Source organism: Geotrypetes seraphini, chromosome 15, assembly GCF_902459505.1.
Source record: "Geotrypetes seraphini chromosome 15, aGeoSer1.1, whole genome shotgun sequence".
Lineage (NCBI taxonomy): Eukaryota > Metazoa > Chordata > Amphibia > Gymnophiona > Dermophiidae > Geotrypetes > Geotrypetes seraphini.
This window is the reverse complement of record NC_047098.1, coordinates 24,455,621-24,479,076: the sequence shown is the minus strand read 5'-3', so window position 1 is coordinate 24,479,076 and position 23,456 is coordinate 24,455,621. Positions and strand designations below refer to the sequence as shown.

Here is a 23,456-nt window from a genome sequence, read left to right as displayed (position 1 = left end):
ATTTTTGGTTGTTTATTAATTATGTTATTTCTTGCAGAGCAGAACAGAACAAAGCTTACTTGTGTTTCTGGGGATGTTTCCTGTTCCCTCTACTTTGTTGTTGCCTTATTCCAATGTGGTTGCTTGGCTTTTTAAAGTAACTGCAGGGGGGGCTCTGTCTCTCAGTAGTAGGAGGAGCACAGGGTGAGAAAAGTGTGTGGATTTTTGCAGGTCCCAGATTGCGAGAATGGATGGAACACCTTGCGTATAGAATCCTCCAGGTACTACCAGAAAGAAGATTATCGAAGTTAAGAACCTAATCTTCCATTGGATAATATCCTAAAAGAAAATTCCATAAGCTGTTAAGATGGACTTTGGAAAATCCACTGCTTATTTCTAGGATAAGCAGCATAAAATCTGTTCTGCTATTTTGAGATCGTGCCATGTGCTTGTGACCTGGATTGACCACTTTTAGAAACAGAATACTAGGCTTGATGGACCTTTGTCCCAGTATGGCGACTCTTACGTTCTTAGTCCCTTTTTCCTGTCCTCTTATCTCTATTCCTCCTTTTTTTTTCTAGCACCAATCATTAAAACTCTCCCTCCTTCCAAAATAAACTGAATAAATTATTTAGACATAAAAGAAATGTCAGCAAGTGATTTTAGTTTTATAAAATAAAACATAAATTAATAACAATGTTGTATATATAAATGTGCTAGATAATTGCCATTGAATTTTGTAACTGTGCCACAGAATTTATCCCTGAGCTGCTGCACAAAAATAGGGACTATGCTCTTATTACTATCATTAAAATATCCATGCCATTCACAAGTAGTAGGGCAGAATTTAACCCCTAGAGTTATTTGAATGACTTCAAAATTTATTAGGCAAGGCAAAACATTGAACACAGTGATACTTCTAGCTCTGACACAAATACAATAACTTTGCGGTAGAGCAGTGTGCAAGCAATGCATGCTGATATAGGAGAGCACTCAGGACATGTGCGCACACAGGTCTGCACACAAAAATAATTGTATTGGCACTCATTAAATGCATGCACATTTACTGGAATGCTATTCTGTGTGTACAGTTTTTGCAACACCAATATTTATACACCAAAGAACAATTCAGCAAATATTTGGGTTTATGCATTGAAGCCAAAAAAAAGTTGCTGATTCTTATGCCTCCAGTAAAGAGAAGAGACAAGCATGATATTCTTCCCAATTCTATTGCAGAAGAATGAATTTAACCTTTTACTCCTGGCCCCTATGTTAAAACCTTGGCATTGTGCTCAGCTGCCTCGTCTTTTGTACACTTAACACTGCATCTGCATCTATGCAGAGTAGCTGATAGCGTCATTACTATGGATTTAAATGTCCTGTGTGCTAATATCTACCTGAAGTTTTGCATAGTTAAATCCTACAATAGGGCATGTACAAAATTCTGGGTAAAAGTCCAGCTAACCTGTGTACCAGGCCTAGTGCACTTTATTGCATCAGCCCCCCCCCCCCTGTGTTCTAGCAACGAAAATTTATTTTAAGTAGGGGGTATGTTTCAGTTGAAAGTTCTTTGAAAAATTATATTCTAATGAATCTTAAGTGCTTGGGATTGCTTGATTATGTGTTCTGAACTTTTTTTTTCAGGGGAAAATGCAATATCTCTCATTTTTCAGACATATTTGCTGCTCGGGAATTCAAGGCACGAATCGATTCCTTTTTCTACATCTTGGGTTACAATCCAGAGACAAGGTAAGAGAGCACCTGATGGTGATGCATCCTTAGCCTAGGCTTTCTTGCTGCGCATTAGAAAATCCACCCTGGAGACAGGACACATTTATTGGATCTTTTTCCTCCTGTAATCTTGTATTTATTCATCTGCAAGGATACAAGCGAACTGTAATGCTATAACTAGTTCTGTCATTTCATTATGAATGTGCTTTTGGCCTTGAAAAAGGAAAACTGACTGCCTCTGCTGTGCTTGAAGACACACTATTAACTTACATTTAAACCCCAGTCAATATAGATAACCTAAACCAGATCACTTAACATATAACCCCTAAGGTTCCTGGTTTTCCAACCAGTTTATAATCCTTGCTGATCATTTTTTAATTTATCCCATCACATATAATCCCCCACATTCACTTCCATCACTACCTAATCCCTCCTCCATCCAGTCTACAATCCACATTCATACTTCTATCACTCCATCTCCCACCCTTTCCATAGTAACAGTAAAATCACAGAAGATAAAGACCTAAACTGTCCATCCAGTCTGCCCATTAGTTACATGCATTATAAATTCATGATTAACTTATCTTTTTCCTTTGATATTACTGGGCCATAGACTATAAAATCCACCCATTACCATCCTTAGGTTCCAATTACCGGAGCTGCCATCGAAGCTCACTCTAGCCTATCAATCTATCTCATCGTTTGCGGGGTACATACTGTAAAGTCTGCCTAGCAACGTCCTTACGTTTCAAGTTACTGGAGTTCCCATCCTACACGGAATCACCATATATGGAACACAGACCGTGCAAGTCTTCCCAGTATTGGCCTTAGCTCTTCAATTTATACCATTCATTCTAATTAGAGATCCTCTGTGTTTATCCCATGCTTTTTGAATTCCATCACCGTTTTCCTCTTCACCACCTCCTTCAAGAGGGCAACCTCTCCGTGAAAAAGAATTTCTTTTTTTAATTTTATTTTTATTCATTAACATTTTATTCACAAGTAGTACAACTTGATAAAATAATACAGAGTCATAATCCATCATATAAAAAGAAAAAAGAAAAAAAAAATATTCACATTCCTTTAGGAAACAAGACCAATTCTTGATGGTTATAACTCCTTCATAGACCTCACTTTGAAAGAACGATCCAGTTACAGGGAGATAATCGAAGTAAAATTACCGTTTATAAATTAAGAAACAGGCTTAATACGTCTACCCCCCGGATTATTTTTTAGAGCTAGATTCTCTACCTCTGATTAACCCCCTTAAGGTCCAAAAAGGATCTTAGGTGATCAGGTGCATAAAAAACATATTTTAAACCCATACACTTAATTAGACATTTACAAGGATAAGCTAAATTAAAAGTAGCCCCCAACTTCTTTGTATCTTCTCACATTGCTAAAAATAGCTTACGCCTTTCTTGTGTTGATTTTGTAACATCATGATGAAGCCATATACGTTGACCACAGAAAGGTGTACCTATTTTTTTAAAGAATAACCGCATGATTGAATTGAGATCTTGCTCAAATATAAAATTTACAATTAATGTAGCTCTGTCCTTTACATCCGTAAATGAATCTTCCAAGACTGCTGTTACATTTTGTAAATCAATATCTGTTGGTAAATTCCCAGAAGGTAGTAAATTTTCCGAGATAGGTACTTCTTCCAAACCGCTATTTCTTTTAAGTGTTGGTAGAAAATAAGCTTTATTTTTAGGTGGTAATTGATCTGGTGGAAAAGACAAATTCTCCACCAAAATTTTTTTGAAGATCTCAATCGGTGTCAGTGAAAAAATTTTGGGACAATTCAATACTCTTAAATTTAATCGGCGATTATAATTTTCAATCATTTCTATCTTGTGTGAAAGATTGGTCTGGTCTCTGATTATAGTAGTAATAGAGTTTTTCAGAGGAATAGTCTCAGAGTCTACCTTTTCTAAGCATTCTTGTTTCACCTTTTCAGTATTAGAAGTAAAGAAGTCTACTTTAGTTACAAGTGCTTGCACATCTGAAGCAGTCTTCTCTACCTTCTCCTCCATTCTCCTTATGGCCTCCAAAAGGATATCCAGGGTATTAGCTGAGGTTCTTCCTGAGGCTTTAGCTACCTCAGAGTTCTTACTCCTCTGCTCTCCAGTCAAGAATGTAGCTCCGTCCACTGTCTGCTCCGGAATAAATCCCTCCTTCCCTCCGGAGAACGAGTCGCTGCTCTGCCTGCCCGCTGGACAGAGCAGTGCAGAGATCATTGGCAGAGACAAAGATGTCTCAAAATCCAAGTGCTCGAGTGCTCCCTCACTCGAAGCCACCATGGATGTCTGCCGCCACTGGGAAGTCCAAGGGTCAGCTGCATCCTGCGGCTCGAAGAAAAGCTGGAGTGTTTGCTGCGTCGGTGATGAGGTAAGGGCCGCAGATTGAGATAATCTCACAGCCTCTTTCCTTTTAGTATGGGGCATAGTCAGAAAATAGGAAAAGCAGCAGTAAACTTGCAGAAAAAACCCATAAACCGGGACGCCAATGCTACACGTCCACCATCTTGGATCATCCTCGAAAAAGAATTTCTTAACATTACTTCTAAGTCTACCACCCCGCAACCTTAATTTATGCCCTCTAGTTTTACCAGTTTCCCTTCTCTGGTAAAGATTTGGTTTTATATTAATACTTTTCAAATATTTAAATGTTTGTATCATATCTCCCCTGTCCCTCCAGAGTATACATATTCAGGTCTTCCAGTCTCTTCTTGTACATCTTTTGGTGCAAACTCCTTACCATTTTTTGTTGCCTTTCTCTGGACCACTTCAAGTTGCCTTATATCCTTTAAATGTGGCCTGCACAGGGCAACAACCTGCAAAGGGGCATCAACACCTTCCTTCTTTTTCTGGTTACTTCTCTTTCTATACAGCTTAACATCTTTCTGGCTATAGCCACTACCTTATCATAGTTTCATTGCCTCAGACACTATCACCACAAGGTTCCTCTCCCCATCTGTGCACATCAGCCTCTCACCTCCCAGCACATATGGCTTCCTCAGATTTCTACTCCCCAAATGCATCACCCTGCACTTCTTTGTATTGAATTTTAGCTTCCAAACTTTAGGCCAGGGGTGTCCAACCTGCAGCCCGAGGGCTGCATGCGGCCCCGTGAAGTATTTTGTGCGGCCCTGGTCGAGAGTTATGAAGTGTTTTCCTCTGCTGCCCCCGGGTGTTTACCATCTTGCCAGCTCCCTCCTGTGTCTTGCTGCAGTGTTCGCACATTTGTGCGGCCCCAGAAACATTATTTTTTGGCCAGTGCAGCCCAGTGAAGCCAAAAGGTTGGACACCCCTGCTTTAGGCTATTCTTCTGAATTTTGCAGATTCTTTTTCTTGTTTCACCACTCCCTCTGGGGTGTCCACTCTGTTGCAAATCTTGGTATCATCCACAATAAGGCTAACCTTACTTTCTAACCCTTCGGCAATGTCTCTCACCTCACAAACATAGTGAACAGAATCAGCCCCAGTACCGATCCTTGAGGCACTCCACTAAACATTCCTTCTTCCGAGTGAGTTCCATTAACCATTATCCTCTGGCATCTGTCAACCGGTTTCTAATCCAGTTCACCACTTTGGGCTATAATTTCAGTCTTTCAAGTTTATTTAAGAGCCTCCTATGAGGCTTTATTGAAATCTAAGTAAATTATATCTAGCTCATGTCTCTTGTTACCATGTTTAAGAATTCAGTCAGATTCATTTGATACAATTTGCCTTTAGTAAAGCCATGTTGCCTTGGAGCTAGTAATCCATTAGATTTTTTAATTTTTTTTTAAATTTATTTATTTTCCACATTTCTATTCTGCACTATCCGCTTCATCTCTGCAACCACTTCTATGAAGAGTGGCATCTGCTCTTCTCCAGTCTCATGGAACCTTTTCCATCTCTAAGGATTTATTGAACATATCTTTAAGAACCTCTCTGAGTTCCCTTAATATCCTGGGACAGATCCTATCCGGTCCCATAGTTTTATCCACCTTCAATTTTTCAAGTTGTTCATAAACACTTCATGAACAGTGCAATATCCATTCCACTATCACATGTAACTTTGCCAGCCAATCACGGTCCTTCTTCAGGATTTTCTTCCATAAATACATAGAAACATGATGGAAGATAAAGACCAAATGGCCCATCTAGTCCGCCCTTCCATAATAACCAGAACAGAAGTATTTGTTTAGCACGTCTGCTTTTTCCTCATCACTTTCCACATAGCGGTTCATAGCTCCTTTCAGTCTTGCAATTCCAATTTTTGTTGTCTTCTTTTCACAAATATGCCTGAAAAAATTTTTGGCTCGCGAAAACTGACGGCAGCCATTCAGGAAGTAGGGTGAGGCCAGGCTGGAACACGAAAAGCTCGCTCCTGACCTGCACCGTGAGATTAGAAGAGGCAGCTGGCAGCCAAATAGTGAGATAGAGACATGAGCGAGCCAGGATTTTAAAAAGGTACGGGGGGGGGACTTAGTGTTGATGTTCATAGATAGGCTGCCCCATTTATGCAAGCTGCACCCCATAGCAGGTTTGCATAATCAATGTATAAGCTGCAACCTGTCATTGGGGAAATATGGGTATATAAGGTATTTATTAAGTATTTTTGTGTACTACCTGCAAAGTACAACAGGTGCATAATAATCTACAGAAGCTTAGTGTCACTTGTGATGTTTCTAGAGAACGTGTAGGACAGATTGTGAGCCTGCTAGGAGCAGAGATAGTGTTCAGTGCATATAATGTGTTCAGTGCTGCATACGCCTAGTAGCACTATAGAAATGATTAATAGTAGTCATGCTGATGGTCCCAGCTTGGCCTCACAGATAGTAGTACTTAGATCTGATGCACACCTATCCGGACCTTCTCATGCAGGGGCCAGTTGCCAAGGTAGATTCGGGTCACTTTGCTCTTACAGCATGGCTCGTGAGCATGCAGCCTTGAAGCATAGAGGATATTCTGCCCTGGTTGTTGATACTCTTCTCATGTCTAAGAAGTTGTCCTCTGTGTTGGCTTACCCTTCCAACGTTGGTGTACCAAAAACCAGGTGGATCCATATTCAGCTCCAATCTCACTGATTCTCACCTTTTTTTCAGACTGGTTTGGATAAAGGCCTCACTGTGTCTTTTCTTCGGGTCCTAGTGGCTAGGCTCTTCTGTTTTAGATTCCGGGAGCGTTGGTCTTCCTTGGCGTCTCATCCTGATGTCGCAAGATTCTTGAAGGGGGCTCTTCATGTCCAACTGGTTGAGCACTCTTTCCCTTCCTGGATCCTTAACTTGGTATTGTTTAGCCTTACCAAGGCTCCTTTGGAGCCCCTTCGAAACACTATCCCCTTGGCTGGGAAGAATTTATATATGTTCCATTTATTGGGGAGTAGTTTCTGAGCTCCTTTGAAGCCTGTGTTGGTGGTTAATAGTACTATGTAGTTAGTTTTTAGCAGGGCAATTTGTTTCACCTGTTGCTACAGGTGCCTCTACTTCACGTTTATTAGATGCTCCTCGGTGCATGGGTACTGACTCTAGAGCAGTGGTTCCCAACCCTGTCCTGGAGGACCACCAGGCCAGTCGGGTTTTCAGGATAGCCCTAATGAATATGCATATGAGAGATCTGCATATAATGGAGGTGCCAGGCATGCAAGCCTGCTCTATGCATATTCATTAGGGCTATCCTGAAAACCCGACTGGCCTGGTGGTCCTCCAGGACAAGGTTGGGAACCACTGCTCTAGAGGGATCTAACAGCACAATGAAGTAGTGCTGCCCAATTCAGGAAAAAAAAATTTCAATTTGATTTTCCTGCCCAATTGGGTGTTTTTTTTTCAAACATCCTGGTGGGTTTATTTTATAGCCTGTTCACCCTCTCCACTCCTTTACCCTCTCCCATCCACACTGGCGCTGTGGTGTAAACAAAATAAACAAAAAAGACTATTCCTCTCTCTGTTAAATCCTAGCTCACGTTCGTGGTCTAATACAGTGTTTTTCAACCTTTTTTGGGCAAAGGCACACTTGTTTCATGAAAAAAATCATGAGGCACACCACCATTAGAAAATGTTAAAAAATTTAACTCTCTGCCTATATTGACTATATATAAAGTAATTCTCTTGAATAGGAATCAAATAAACACAAAGAAAGTATTTTATAATTACTTTATTACGAAATAAAAATTATAAAATACTTTATTCAGTGCGAAACCTGGGCCTGTTTGGCTGAACACAAAGCTGATATTCTGGCTGGAATCGAAGAAAGACACACACGTAGCTCTTCATCAACAGCTCTCAGTCTCTCTCTGTATTTGGTTTTTATAGCATACAAAAATAGACAAATATACCCTCCATCCTTTTTATTAAACCACAATAGCAGTTTTTAGCGCAGGGAGCTGCGCTGAATGTCCAGCGCTGCTCTTGACGCTCATAGGCTCCCTGCGCTAAAAACCACTATTGCGGTTTAGTAAAAGGTGACCATATTGTAAAATATAGACAGCAGATATAAATTCAGAACTGTGCATAGTAAGTGAAGGGAAGTTTTCATCTCTGGGAATTTACCCAGTTAACTATTAAGTTATTTGGGCAAATTCCTTTGAAAACTGTGGTAATACTGCCTCCACTTTGCTAAATTTAAAATAAAATCATTTTTCCTACCTTGTCTGGTGATTTCTGGTTGCACTTTCTTCTTCTGACTGTGCATCCAATCTTTCTTCCCTTCTATCAGCCTGTATGCTTTCTCTCCTCCACACCTCATTCCCTCCCCCAACTTTTTCTTCCTCTCTCCCTGACCTTTCTTTCTTTCTTTCTTTTTTTCTGTTTCTCTTCTTTCCTTCTGTTTCCCTGCCTGCCCCCTTTCTTTCTTTCTCCCTGCCGTTCCCCAAGCCACTGCCGCTGCCATCGGGGAACAGGACCCACCAATGGATAACAGGCCCCAAAGCCGACGCCGACGCATGCTCTCCCTGACGTCAATTCTGCAATCGGAGAGGAAGTTCTGCCCAGCCAGGCAGCGATTGGCTGGCCCGAACTTCCTCTCCGACTGCAGAATTGACGTCGGGGAGAAGAAGACTTATCGGCTCGATAGATTAGATCGCCAAGACAAAGTGAGTCCTGGGTGATCGACTCACTTTGCCTTGGCGAGCTACTGGCGCCCCTGCCTCGGGCCCCCTGTCAGCTCCGGGCCCGGCGGCCCTGCGGCACACCAGGCAACATCTCGCGGCACACTAGTGTGCCACGGAACAGCGGTTGAAAAACACTGGTCTAATACCAGCTCTGGCAGGATACACATTTCAAATCTGACACATTGTAATCACAAAACAGAAAATAAAATTATTTTTTGTACCTTTTGTTGTCTGGTCATTATTCAAATCATTTTGGTCCCAGGCTCTGCGACAAACATCTTCTGATAACTCACTCTTGCCCATTTGTCATTTTCTTCTTTCTCCATACTAACCATCCATCTTACATCTCTGTCCTCCCCTTCAGTTTCCCTTTCCTCCCCCGGAAGTCTGGCATCTTTCCTTTTTTTTTTTGTTTCTATTCCCATCGCTGCTTTGATGGACCCCACCATCCACAGATCCACCAACTCTCCTTTTCTCATCTACCCTTTCATCCAACATCTCTTCCTCCTTCCCCACCAGCTCTCCCTTTCTCTTTCTAACTACCCTCTACAGTCTACACCATCCCTTGTGTCCAACTTCCCTCCTTAAATCCCATTGCCCACCATATCTCTCCCTTTCCTATTTTTAGATCCATTATTTCTTCTATCCCTCCCTCCTCTCCATGATCTCTCCGTCCATCTCCCTCCTCTCCACCATCCATCCTCCCTCTCCAACAAGTTCATCTCCACCATCCATCTTCTCCATCTCTCCCTCTCGTCCACCAACTCTCCCGTCCATCTCTCCCTCTCTCCCAAGTCCATCTCCCCTTTCCATGAGCTCCCCCAAGTCCATCTCCCCCCTCCACCAAGTTCATTTCTCCCATCATCTTCTCCCCATCGCTCCCTCTCCAGTCCACCAACTCCCCTAAGTTCATCTCTCCCAAGTTCTCCCCTCTCCATGATCTCCTCAGTTCCATCTCCCCCCTCCTCCATCTTCTCCCCATCTCTCCCTCTCCAGTCCACCAACAACCCCAAGTCCATCTTCCCTCTCCCCATCTACCTTTATTTTGATGTTACAACATGTTGCCGGTGGCGGTAGTAATTTATCGATCCACTCCTACTGCCATTCCTTGCGTCTTCTCTCCACTGTGGCCCACCCTCAGTGAAAACTCCTGTTTCCGCTTGGGCGGCCGAATGGAGAGAAGATGCCCGGAGTAGTGGCAGGGTAGTGAATTGCATTCGCTACCACCGCTTTTTCCTGGCAAGGGAGGAGAGGTGAAATACTTCCGGCTGGGGAGGAAAGAGCCTTGCTGCCGCCGATCTGCACGCAGAGACCAGTTCAGGCTTTCCTTCTGCCACCGGAGTCCTTGCTTCTGATGTAACTTCTGGTTTCGCAAAACTGGAAGTTACATTAGATGGAAGGACTCCAGTGGCAGAGGGAAAGCCCGAATAGGTCTCTAGCAAGGGGACCGACGAATCAGTAAGTTTGATTTTTTGCCAAAACAAATCTATTCGAATCGTGAAATCGGGCAGCACTACAGTGAAGTACACCAGAGGCAGAGTGAAAAATCCAGAATGGATTCCTTCTGCAGCATGCAGGTATGGGGAAATAACCCAGGTGTCTAGAACGTTTCACGTATCTACTGGAAAAGAGCTTACCAGGGTAAGTACATAATCTCTTTTTCCTAACTAGTATCCAGTACTGGATTAACACTATATTGGGCCCTAAGCAAGCAAACAGTTGCCCCCCCTTACCTTAGAGCCCCATTTCTTATTTAAACAACCTCCCCCCCTCCATAAATCGCATTCATTTTCCCTCTTCCCAATCTTCATTCATGGCCTCTTTCTCCCCCCTCCCTCGCCACACACAGTTCATCTCTCCAGAAATAGCAAACATTGCGTAGAACCTATTGAGCATTGAGGCTAAGTAAGCATATGCTTCAAATAAATCAAAGTTGAGGCGTCATCTGCTGAACTACAGACCTAAACAAGCATTTATTGTCTCTACATTGTTTTCCTGTGGTATTATTTTTTATATTTATTTTGATATTAAGTATGTTTTGATTGGAACACGCCCTGGGGAAGGGTGGGATATAAATAAAGTTACCATACAATACTAAATGATTAGAGCTCCTAAGTTACCCAGTCCCAGGAGGGAGACTTTAGCCCAGGGGTAGCTTTAGATTTCTGATAACTCTGCCATTATGCAATTATGGAACTTGTAGTACTGATTTCAATGGGTAGAATTAGGAACTCAAATTTAGATTTAGTTCACACATTGTTCAGTAATAGCTCAAGTGAGTTACATTAGATATTTCTCTGTCCCCAAAGGACTTAAAATCTAATTTTGTCCCTGAGCAATGGAAGGTTAAGGGTCTTGCCCAGAATAATAAGGAGCAGCAGTGGGAGTTGAACCAGAGTTCCTTTCTCAAGTCCAATGCTCTAACCACTAGACTATTCCTCTGGTCCATAAAAAAGCAAACTGCACTGGCTAAAAACTCTCCCTCCTGAAACTAGGTAACTTGGCAGCTCTCAAGCAGTGTGCCAAGAACCAGAGAAGTTGTGCAAATCATTTTCACCCTCCATTGCCTCTGGTACAAACAGATGCCAAGGATGGGACTGTATTGAGTGACATTTATAGGCAATGTGTATGAGGTCTAAAAATGTACGTTTTACATAGGGGGAAAATTCTTAAATGGAAGAAGCAAAATAAAATATTTACCTTTTTTTGGGTGCTTCTGAAAGGATACATACAGAAACATTATTAGGACAGGCTTCTTCTTTTTTTAATAATTTTCCCAGGTAACAATACTTAACTGGGTAAATTCATGGAGCTGATTTTTTGCTAGTATGTTGGAAACAGAAAACTGGGCTAAATGGACCATTGGGCTGACCCAGTATGGCTGATATTAGGTACACAAGTACGATCATACCTTTGGACTTCTCTACTCCATCCCAGAATTTTAAAAGGAACCTCTTATGTATAAGAGACTGTTTTCACCAAAGAGACAGAAATATGTGCACAAGCATGTACTTTATTCTCCACACACATGCATTCTTACTTCTAGTCACATACATATGTACTATTACTTTTTAAACATAGTTTACATTCTCTCACTTTCTGTCTTGTAGCTGCTCATGTGTTCAGTCAGTACCCCCCCCCCCCAACCACAACCACACACAGTCATGTAAAGTTATTGCATTTTCTGCCAGTTTTTTCTCAGATTTCAACAGAACTCTTACACTTTTCCTCATTTTTCTTATATTTCTACCCTTTCTCAACCATCCTCACTCCTATCACGCTCCCTGGTTTCACTGGCTTCCTCTGAAGCCGCAAACAGATTTCAATTCCTCTCCACCCCACCTCCCACACCAGCACGTTCCACTTGCACCTCAGCCTCATCTTTCGCTAACTAGAGCAGCCTTCCCATTGATTGAATCTTACCACTGTCTCTCCAGTGGAAAGGAGGAGGATTGGAGCATTTTCAAGGGCTAAACTGTGAAAATTATTCAGACCCTGTAGCATCCTTCTGGCTCTGAGACAATTACTTTATAAATTTGTGGAAGCCTGGATAAATCCAGATGTGCTCAGGAGGCTAGGATTGCCATCTCACAGCCCCCCCCCCCAAACATTTGGGCCCAGGGCACATGCCTAGTTCACCTTTGCCATTCTCTAGCTTTGCTAGTGTCTATGTTCCTGTAAAAGGTTATCTTTATTACTCCCTAACACCATAGGTGTCGTTACAGGATAGCGAGTGCCATCCTTAAAAATAGGCTTGCCACCCCAGCCAGAACCAGACCACACATGTAAGCTGGTTGGGTTTGAGTTGGGCTGTAGTTCTGGTGGCAGTAGTAGGTTTCATTGCAGAGGGCTCCTTCCTCCTTTGCTGAGTGGCCAGGCAGCACAATTCCAGATCTTTCAGCGTGAAGCAGTGACTTCAGAAGGAGAGCTGAGGCCGACAAGAGCAGCAGGTTGGGTATGCTGCTTGCACTGGCAAAGAGGTAGAGGTACAGTAGGGAAGGGGCCGGAGGGTGGAGGGAAAGAAAGGTGCTAGCACCCCCACCAAGATGGTGACCGGGGTGGTCCACTCCCTCTTACTATGCCACTGTCGCCAGTATTGCACTGCTTATTGTCTTTCCTGGGAGAGGTCTGCATGTTTTATGTATCAGATGAGGGTCCGTCAATGTTCTATTTGTGTATTTGAAGAGAGAGATTCCTCTAGCATGAACTCTCTGGGTAGGAATCTATAACAGTCCTTTTTGTTTCCCAGTTGCAGTTGTATTAATAATGTCTATTCAGTTTTTTAAGAACATAAGAATTGCCATCGTGCCCAGCAGTCCGCTCACACGGCAGCCCTCTGGTCAAAGACCAGCGCCCTAACTGAGACTAGCCCTATCTAGGTATATTAAGTATAGTATTTATTTATTTATTTGTTCATTTTTATATCCCGTCCTCCCCAGAAGCTCAGAACAGGTTACAATAAAATAATAATAATTAAAATTAGGTACTTGGAAGTTCCCTAACTGTCCCGAAGGCTCACAATATAGCTGAGAAAACAATTATTAAATAGTAAAGATATAATAATTCAAATAATAAAAAATAAATCCATTAAAACATATTCTGATAGAAAAGGTAGAGATAGAGACAAGATATGTACATCCCAACATGCTAGACAATAGGGTCACTTCCCCACACTTGCATGCCGCAGAAGGAATCCACTCCGGACCCCCCCACCCCACCCCCAGTGTACCCCACAGACCAGTCCAATGCCCTAGTATTTAGTATTTATATAATTGTCTCTTCATAGGTGGATTAGAGCTGTTGTATAGGTTTTGAGTGGCCTTTGCAGGGTTTTGTGTTGTTTTGCAAAGTATCTGGCTTTTGAAAGCAAGCTCTGAGACAAAATACTAATGCTTAAGGCCAGTGATTGCCTTAGAGAAACCGTACAAGCAAGAACCCATCTGCTTTAAATAAATTTTAACAGTGGAAAGAATGTATGCTAATCCTGAAGTGGTGATCACAATTTGAATATTTTTTATGTGGTGAGTTATAAGGGGGCTAACTTCATTGTTGGGGAATATAGAGTTTGTGATACAGAACTGGAGGGTCAGGTTTTATTTAGAGATTCTGACCAATCCTGTAGAGAATCCAGACTCCACTCCCACATAGATGAGTTTGTTAGATGATGCTATCAATGATGGTGGCAGTTTACCATGTAACTGAAACCTGCTGGGGGGGGCAGTGTTTTTATGCATAAGCAGATCTGCTGTATTATATTGCTAATTTAAATGTGGGAGGAAAGAGGGGTATGAGGTGCAGAAATTCACTTTGGCTTGGCCCCCCTGTTGCCATCCCAAATATTTCTGCCTAGTGAGGCCACTGCCTATCATTTTTCATGAAGTCACCAGATGCAGATTCTGTCCTCCTTCACCCTTGCTTGTGGCTTTTTGCCTTTAATCATTCCTTTCTAACTCTAATCAGACAGTTATGTTCCTTGTGAGTGTGACCTCCCTCCTGTATCTAAGCCCAAGTACATGAATCCCCTTCTTTAGCAGAGTATGATGAAGTTCAAGTTTCAAGTTTCATTAGGATTTTATATACCGCCTATCAAGGTTATCTAAGCGGTTTTTACAATCAGGTACTCAAGCATTTTCCCTCTCTGTCCCGGTGGGCTCACAATCTATCTAACGTACCTGGGGCTATGGAGGATTAAGTGACTTGCCCAGGGTCACAAGGAGCAGCGTGGGGTTTGAACCCACAACCCCAGGGTGCTGAGGCTGTAGCTTCAACCACTGCGCCACACACTCCTCGCAAGTTATCTTCTAAGCTGCACTATCAGAGCAATATTTGGCTCCATGTTCAGTCTGCATTTCCAAATTTTATAGCTAGAAACATCTTAGAGAAAATTCACTGCTATATTATCCTTTGGTTAAAAGTTTACATTTTAAGAGTATTAGGCAATTTTGTTTTAATGTAGTACAAGTATGGAATAGCCTACTTCAGGATTTAAGATTAACAGTTCTATTTTTCATAATTATTTAAAGCATTATTATATAAATTCTTAGGACAATGAAATGTATTGATTTTGTTTAATGTAGGCTTTCATGGTTTCCTTGTCATCTGCTTTGGACCTCATAGGGAGTTGGCAGAATACAAATTTCTAGATTAGATTAGAAACCCAGCCTGAAACTGAATCTGACTCCCTGTTTGGAAGCATGGAGTTAAAGTCAGCTTAGCCTATATATAGTTTTAATGCCATCTATTACCCTGACTGAGTCTAGAGCACAAGTCAAGAAACTTATCAAGGACTTCATTGGATGTTTGAATCCCTTGAGGGGGTAAGGACCCGAGAAAAGTTTGAGAAAGGGCAAAGGGGTGAAGGAACATATTTAACCGATTTATTATGTTTAAGTACCAGGGAAAGAGATTAAGCCATAATGCCTCCTTTCCCAGGGAGAAGGAGGGGAAAATGTGGGTGAATACTGGGTAGGGTGCATTTATGGTGTATACTTTCGTATATTCAGTCCCCATACACTTCCCTAAGTCCTCTCATTCTACTCTCCTCCCCTCTCTTAATTCTCTTCCTTGCACACCTCCAGTCCTGCAATACAGAAAAGAGCATGCCCAAGCAGGTACACCTGGAGCTGCCAATTGACCCAGTTTCAGGACAAAGACTTCTCCATATCGTTCTTCCCATTACCTTTTCAATTTTTTTATTTTATAAATTGTAAACCCTCCCCTTTTTTCCTCTTGTGCCATGTCGTGACAATTCAAATTCACATATATATGTCCTTTCCCCTGTTGTAAATTATTTTTTGTTTGTTTTAAAAATTGTTTTATATTGTAAATTGCTTTGGCATTAAAGCGGTATATCAAACCATAATAAACTTGGTTAGTCCTGGTTAGGGTTACCAGACATTAGGGAAAACCTGAACATGTCCTCTCTTTTGAGGACTGTCCAGGGGCCCAGACTGTTTAAAAATGGGGGAGTCTGTCCGGGTTTATCCGGCTTTCCCGACTCTCCCATCTACCTCCTCCCCGGTCCTAGCCACTGTAACTGAATCTTCGTACAGCTGACAGCAGCAATGAGATAAGCCTGCTGCCTCTGGCCTGCCCTGGAAGCCATTTCTCTGCAAGTCTTGCCTACATGGGAACATGAAGTCACTGCAGAGAGTCAGTTTCTGGGGCAGGGGCAGCAGCAGGCTTACCTCATTGCTGCTGCCACTGGCTGCTCGAAGATTAAATTACAGTGGCTGGGCCCGAGGAAGCATTAGGTGGGAGAGTCGGGAGCTAAAGAGGTTGTAATAGAGGGAGGGGAGAGGGTTTGGCGAAACAGAATCACAGTTACCGGATACTAGGGTCCACCTTGGGGGTTAGCACTCAAGAAAAGGATCTGGGTGTCATTGTAGACAATACGATGAAACCTTCTCCCCCAATGTGCGGCAGTGGCCAAGAAAGCAAACAGGATGCTAGGAATTATTAAAAAAGGGATAGTTAATAAGACTAAGAATGTTATAATGCTACCTGTATCGCTCCATGGTGCGACCTCATCTGGAGTATTGCGTTCAAGAAAGATATAGCGGTGCTAGAAAATGTTCAAAGAAGAGCAACCAAGATGATAAAGGTATGACTAAAAAGGTTAGGGCTCTTGGAAGAGAGACGGCTAAGGGAAGATATGATTGAAGTCTACAAAATCCTGAGTGGAGTATAACAGGTAAAGTTCATCAATTTTTCACTCCATCAAAAATTACAAAGACTAGGAGTCACTCGATGAAACTGCAGGGAAATACTTTCTTTTTTTTATTGAAATTTTTTTTTCCAACAATGTAAATAATAGTCAGGATATGGATACAAGGAAAAAATCATAAAGTACAGTTATAAATTTACATTATAACTCAGGTAAATCCATCTAGCCCACTATATTGAGAGAAAGCTTCATTTTCTTAAATGTATTACAAGTAAATTCTGGGGGAAAGAGATATATAACCCCCCCTACTATTTTAAGCACAAATTAACATTATTTTACCCCAATATCACCTAGCAGAAACAAAATCTATACAGGTTCAAATTTACTTCTGAATTACTTGAAGAGATAACTCTAGCTGCAGCGGAATCCAAAAATCCTAATCTTTATCATGGAAATGAACAAGGCACTTACACGGGAATTTTATGAAAAAAGTAGCCCATAACTGCACAACTCTGTTTCTTAGAGCCAAAAAGGATTTTCTCCTGAGCTGTGTAGATTTGGCTACATCAGGAAAAATCAAGATTTTATCTCCACAGAACTTTAATTCTTTACTTCTAAAATAAAGCTTCATTATCAAAGTTTTATCAATTTCTTTTAAACAAGTAACCAACAAAGTAGCCTTCGTCTGGATCAAGACCTGGGAATTTTCTAGGAAATCAGTTAAATTTAAATCCACATTTACCAGCTGATTCATTCCTTGTTCTGTGGTAGATTTCTTCTTTTGGGGAATATAATATAAATTCAAAAAAATCATAGTGTCTGCGTTCTGCAAACCCAATATCTCCGTGAGATATCTCTGAAAGAGTATCTCAGGAGATATTAAATGGGTTTGAGGAAAATTCACGAAACGCAGGTTTCTAGCTCTCGCCTGATTTTCCATCATTTCTATCTTTAGGTGAATACTCAAAGAATCTACTTGCTGATGCAGAAAAAAATCGAAAGTTATCAACCTGTTTCTCTACAACTAACATTCGTTTATCTAAACTTATCAAATTGGAATCTACATTGGCCAGCTTATCAACAACCTCTTGTGAAAAAAAACTTGCATCTGATTAGTTATTGATTTCAACATAACCTCCATTCTCATATTCAACTGCCACAAGCCTTTTAAGGTAACTTCCTGGATATTGTCATCAGATACTTCAGCTTGTTCTAGCAAATTATGAAATATTTGCGGCATTTTAGTAAATGTAAGCTTCGAAAATGCTGAGGGTCAGAGGCTTCAAATGAAGCAGCCTGGGACCCAATCTCCAGCCCCAAGTTACCAGGAAGATCCGGAAGGAATGGAGGGATACGATCAGGGGAGCTCAAATACGCTCCTGATTTAGATTCATATATGTTACTCTTAAACTTCAATGATTCAGTCATAATTAAATGTTTATCCATGTGACCAGATGTTATTGGTGTCGACACCCGGGTCTTACCCTTACGTTTACCCATAGAAAAAAAATTATTATGAGGTGAAAAGGTAACTTATCTCCCAGTTCTGCTATCCAATGGCTCCTCATGGCTCCAAGGGGTACCCAAGGGGCCAGACCTGCCCTTAGGGCATGCCCCTGCAGCTGCGCACCACAGAAGTGAGTGCGTACTTCACTCCCAGGCTGAGGACCCGATGGTGAAAGGATGTCCTCCACAGTGCCGATGGTTCCACGGCACTTCGGTGTTAGTAGGAACCCTCCAATCTCAAAACAGTCCAGGTAATGTAAGACTTCAGAGCGGCTGCTCCCCGTCTCTCTGTGCTACAAGGAAAACACTTCCTCTCGGGGAAATACTAAAACCAATAGGAGGAAATTTTTTTTTCACTCGGAGAATAGTTAAACTCTGGAAAGCATTACCAGAAGTTGTGGTAAGAGTGGATAGCGTAGCTGGTTTAAAGAAAGATTTGGTCAATTTCCTGGAGGAAAAGTCTATAGTCTGTTATTGAGAAAGACATGGGGGAAGCCACTGTCCTGGATTGGTAGCATGGAATGTTGCTACTCCTTGGGTTTTGGCCAGGTACTAGGGACCTGGATTGGCTACCAAGAGAATGGGCTACTGGGCTTGATGGACCATTGGTCTGACCCAGTAAGGCTATTCTTATGTTCTTATGAAACAGCATAGGGGGGGGGTTGAAGAATCAGCAGGAAGGGAGAGATGAGGGCTGAGGAAGCACTATGGAAGGGAAGGAGGGAGGGCTGGAGAAGCATTATGGAAAGGAGAGGGCTGGAGAAAAGAGCATGGAGTAGGGTAGTGCTGGATGGAAGGGATAGACAGAAACAACAGGAGAAGAGGTTGGCAGGAGAGAGATGGACACCCGCAAAGGGGGGGAGGGTTAGAGGTTGGAAGGAGAGAGAGAAGTACCCAGAGGAGAGTATTGGAAGGAGGGAGAGAGAGAAGCGCTAAAAGGGTACAGAGGATGAGAAGTGGGGGGACGACGACCAAGGAAATGGGTGGAGTGTGGGCAGGGCTGTGGGTGGTGTCCTGATTTTCAACTTGCATCCCAAAGCAATGTGGAACTTATTGACCCTGATTCTAACCATTGAAATAAGGACTGCTGGTCCCATGATGTATAATAATGGAGGTGTTAGAAATCCTGGACTGGTCCAAAATTTCCCTCTTGATCTGGGTAACATAGCAGCTCTGCACTTCTGGTCCTGTGTCACTGAGATCACTAAGTAAGCAAGCACTGTCAGCCTATAAGATCTTCTCATCCCTACTGTTTCCCCTTCTCTTCATATTCTGCAGGCCCAGGAGCTAAAAATACCTGCACAAATTCAGTTCCCTTAGCCTTGATACAGGGATCACCAAAAGTGGGTGCACTCTTTTCACCACAGTTGCTTGGTGCTTAGCATGTGCCAGGGGTGAGCCAGTTGCACGGATTGGAGGCATATGGGTGAATTCACTTTTAGCAGGTTTAGCCAAAGCTGTTCTGTTACTCTTTCTATACTCTGGGATGATGCCACTTAATGGCAAGGTGGTGGTGGGGTGAGGGGATATGGAGAAATTAGGATCTGAGCAATGGGAAAGCATTGCAAGGAACAATCTAGTGATTAGATTACTGAGGCTATGCTGATTCTCTATTGGCTGAAATCAGTGTGTTGCAGAATAGAATATATTTGAGGGAATAAAAGTGCAAAACATTTGCTCCATGGGTGAGATGTAATCTGGAGAGAGGAAAAGCATGGAGGGCCAGAAAAACTAGCTCCAAGGGCTGCAATTGAGGATCCTTTGTCTAAAGGACACAAACTGCTTCCCCTGAAAACACCACACATCTTATCCACTTGCAGTACAGGCAGTCCCTAGGTTTAGAACGAGTCAAGTTTTTTAAGCTGTTCTTAAGTCGGATTTGTATGTAACACAGAACCTGTAGATTTTAAGATTCTTGCTGCTTACCTCTGCTGACAAAATGGCCAACTGTTCCTACCAGTGTTCCCTCTAAGGTACAGCATGCACAACCTCACACTGTTCTTAATGTGGGCATACATCATTCCTGAATCTGCTGCAAGAAAAGTGTAGGAGTCTATGCCACTGGAAATACTGCTAAGTGAAATCAAATGAAGCCGCAACCGCGTTCTTAAATATGAGTTGTACTTAAGTCGGGTGTCTGTAACTCGGGGACTGCCTGTACGTTTAAAAATCACTGACTCAATATGGTTGCCAAAGATCAGAATTGTGGAGAGACATTCCATGAACCACTTTAGAAATAAAAATACCTGCACCTCAAAAGTTATTGACTGTTGCACCCTATTGCAAATTGTAAATGCTTAATCTGATATTTTGGTTCTGCACTGGGACAGCCTTCCAAAACTTGTGTACTCAGACTTTCTGGGCAGAGCCGAGTCCCTAGGAAATATGGGAAAATCTAAGTGAACTGGTAGAGAGCTATTTAGGTTCATCTCTTTCAGTGTCTCTGGATAAATTTGTGATGCTCTGACCTTATTTCACAGCTGGTTGTGTGTAATGTCGTTAGGACTGCAGCCTGCTTGTATGGCACAGAACCTGATCAAACTCTTCTAAAAATAATAAAGAAATATATAAGTATTAGTTTATAGGCTGGAGAATGTAAACAATGTGAATTAATACAAAACCTGAAGAAAAAAAAAATCCTAACTCAACATACATATAGCAAACCTACCATGCCCACTGCTTACTACCCTAGGCAGCAGGTTAACCATCCCCCCTAACTATCGTCCACCCTGGCATCCTGTTTGTCTGTCTTGTCTGTTTTGATTGTAAGCTCTTTCGAACAGGGATGGTCTCTGCCTTGATTCTGTACAGTGTCGCATATGTCTGGTAGTGCTCTAGAAATAATTAATAGTACTGTGTTTCCCCGAAAATAAGACAGTCTCTTATTAATTTTGGTTCCAAAAAACGCACTAGGGCTTATTTTCAGGGATGTCTTATTCTTCTCATGTACAATTATCTCTCCCTTCCTCTCCTCCATCCCAATTCTTTCTCTTTCCTTTCTCCCCCCCCATGTGTAGCCTCATTCCTCCCCTGTCACTCCATCCCCTTGTGCTGCATCTTTCTCCTCCCATCCCCCTGTGCAACAGAACCCCACCAACCCTCTCACCCATCCCTTGTGTTGCATCTTTCTATCCCTCCATCCCATTCCCCTGTGCAGCAGAACCCCACCGACCCTCCCACCATGAGACTGACATACTTCTGCTCTGAGACCTCCTAAAGCAGCAGGGGTGGGTGTTGCTGAATTGCCGAGTCCAATTTTTTTCAACAAATCAGGCAGCATTAGTGTCAGGGATGAAGTCATGGAGTGTCAGTGACATTGGGGGGGGGGGGGCTTCGGGGATCGATCTTAACTAGGGCTTATTTTTGGAGTAGGGTTTATATTAGGAGCATCTTTAAAAATCATGCTAGGGCTTATTTTCGGGTTAGGTCTTATTTTCGGGAAAACAGGGTAGTAGTAAGTGCAGAATTTGCATGTCTTATTGTAGTTAGGCTTTTCCATTGGTTCTGAGACAGGTTTTATTGCCTGCTCTTTGTGAACCAATAGTTACTGTAGGAGCTCAGGATGTGTCTTTGCTTAGTCTGCCCTCTAGAACAAGTATTGTGGTTCGTTTGTGGCAGCCTGTGTTTGGGATGTAAATTTGACCAAGTAAATTGTGCAGGTATGGGAATGTATATTGCTATGTAAGATTGCTTTGCATCTTGTCAGAGAACAGGCTGACTCTAGGACATTTCAGGCTGGGCAGTTGTAACTTTTTGTTACATTCCCTGCTCATGCCTGTTCATTTCTCTCTTTCTCCATCTCTCCCCATTGGGTGTGTGGAGGAGCTATGGTGGTCTATAACCACCTGGAGCTAGACCGTGTAAGTCGCTGTTTGCTGATTTTTTTATTTTTTGCTGACTTTGGAACAGCAACTGATCCAACAAGTTTCCATGCAAATGATTTGCACAGAGGCTCACCGGAATACCGTCTTATCAGTCACTATGGGAGCGACTGAGAGAGCAGCTGACATTTCTGCAGAGCCGGTTTGGGGAAGCCCAAACAACTGGGTGGCAGGGGAAGCCCCAAAGCAGCCTCTTGTCACTCAGGTGGTCTATAACCACCTAGAGCTAGATGCACAAAACACGGTCGTTAAGACAGTGTGAATCGCTGACTGGAACAGCGACTGATGTTCCAACAAGTTTACATGCAAATGATTTGCACAGAGGCTTGCCGGAATACCGTCTTATCAGTCATTATGAGAGCGACTGACATATCTGCAGAGCCAATTTGGGGAAGCCTGAACAACTGAGTGGCAGGGGAAGCCCCAAAGCAGCCTCCTGTCATTCAGCTGGTGGGGCTTTTTACTTTTAATGGCACAGATGTGTTTGTGTTACACCCTGGGAGGGGACTTAAGCGTCTAAGCCACTCAGGGCCTTAGGCCCTTCCCTGTGCATACCAAGATGCACTGAGAAGGGCCACCATTTTGCAGTGGCAGCCTGCGGAGCAAAAGGGACTGGACATCTCTCATGCTGTCATCAATTTACAAGGTACGGGTGGAGGTTCGACGGGTATGGGGGCTTTTGAGAGGAGCAGGGGGCTTCCAGTGGCAGGAGGGAGTGGGCATCCCTCCTGCCAATTTTGGCTGGCACAGGGGGGCTTCGCAGTGAGAGAGAGTGGGCATCTCTTCTGTCGGTGTGTCGCTGTTGCGGGGGCGGACATCATCATCAGGGGGCACTTGGCTCACCTTTTTTTTTTTTAATGGGTCAGATATTGTATTTGTGTAACACGCAAGGCATCTGTGCCCATTAAAAAAAAAAAGTATGGTATGCTAATTTCAGGGCTGAACTATGGGTACAACAGGTAAGTGACTGGAACTACTAGTACTACCACTTATCACTTATATAGCGCTGAAAGGCATACACAGCGCTGTACATTTTGACATTTATAGACAGTCCCTGCTCAGAAGAACTTAAATCTAACTTGGACAGACAGACATGACATAGGTTTGGGGATGCAGATCTCAAAGTGAAAGGAGTTAGGAGTTGAAAGCACTCTCAAAGAGGTGGGCTTTTAACTGGTCCTTGAATACTGCCAGAGACTGAGCCTGCTGTAGGGATTCGGGCAGCTTGTTCCAAGCATAAGGTGCAGCAAGGCAGAAAGAACGGAATCTGGAGTTGGCAGTTGGAAGAGAAGGGCACTGATAGGAAGTCACCAGGGGGGGGGGGGGGATCATAGGAGGAGATAGAGATAGCGAGGGGCAGGTGAGTGCATTTGTAGGTCAGTAAGAGGAGTTTGAATTGTAGTCTGAAATGGATGGGAAGCCAATGAAGTGACTTTAGGAGTATAGCGGATTTCCCGGAATATGAGTCGTGCAGCCGAATTCTGGAATGATTGGAGGGCAGCAAGATGGCTAAGCAGAAGGCAGTAATCTAAGCATGAGGTGATGAGGGCGTGGATAAGTGTTTTTGGTGGTGTGCTCAGAGAGGATTGGTC

The 23,456-nt window shown here is 42.7% G+C and overlaps 1 protein-coding gene across 6 annotated transcripts in view; it reads left to right on the top strand.

The window, feature by feature from the left end:
• The window catches only part of RERE (arginine-glutamic acid dipeptide repeats), a 468,133-nt gene that overhangs the window by 281,382 nt on the left and 163,295 nt on the right, over positions 1-23,456 (top strand). For 5 of the 6 annotated variants that reach the window (XM_033922383.1, XM_033922385.1, XM_033922381.1 and 2 more), the window contains one exon: positions 1,624-1,728. The exons of the other annotated variant lie outside the window; for it this stretch is intronic. In XM_033922383.1, the coding sequence (XP_033778274.1) occupies positions 1,624-1,728 (105 nt within the window). The remainder of the gene's footprint in view (positions 1-1,623; positions 1,729-23,456) is intronic. 6 annotated transcript variants of the gene reach the window in all.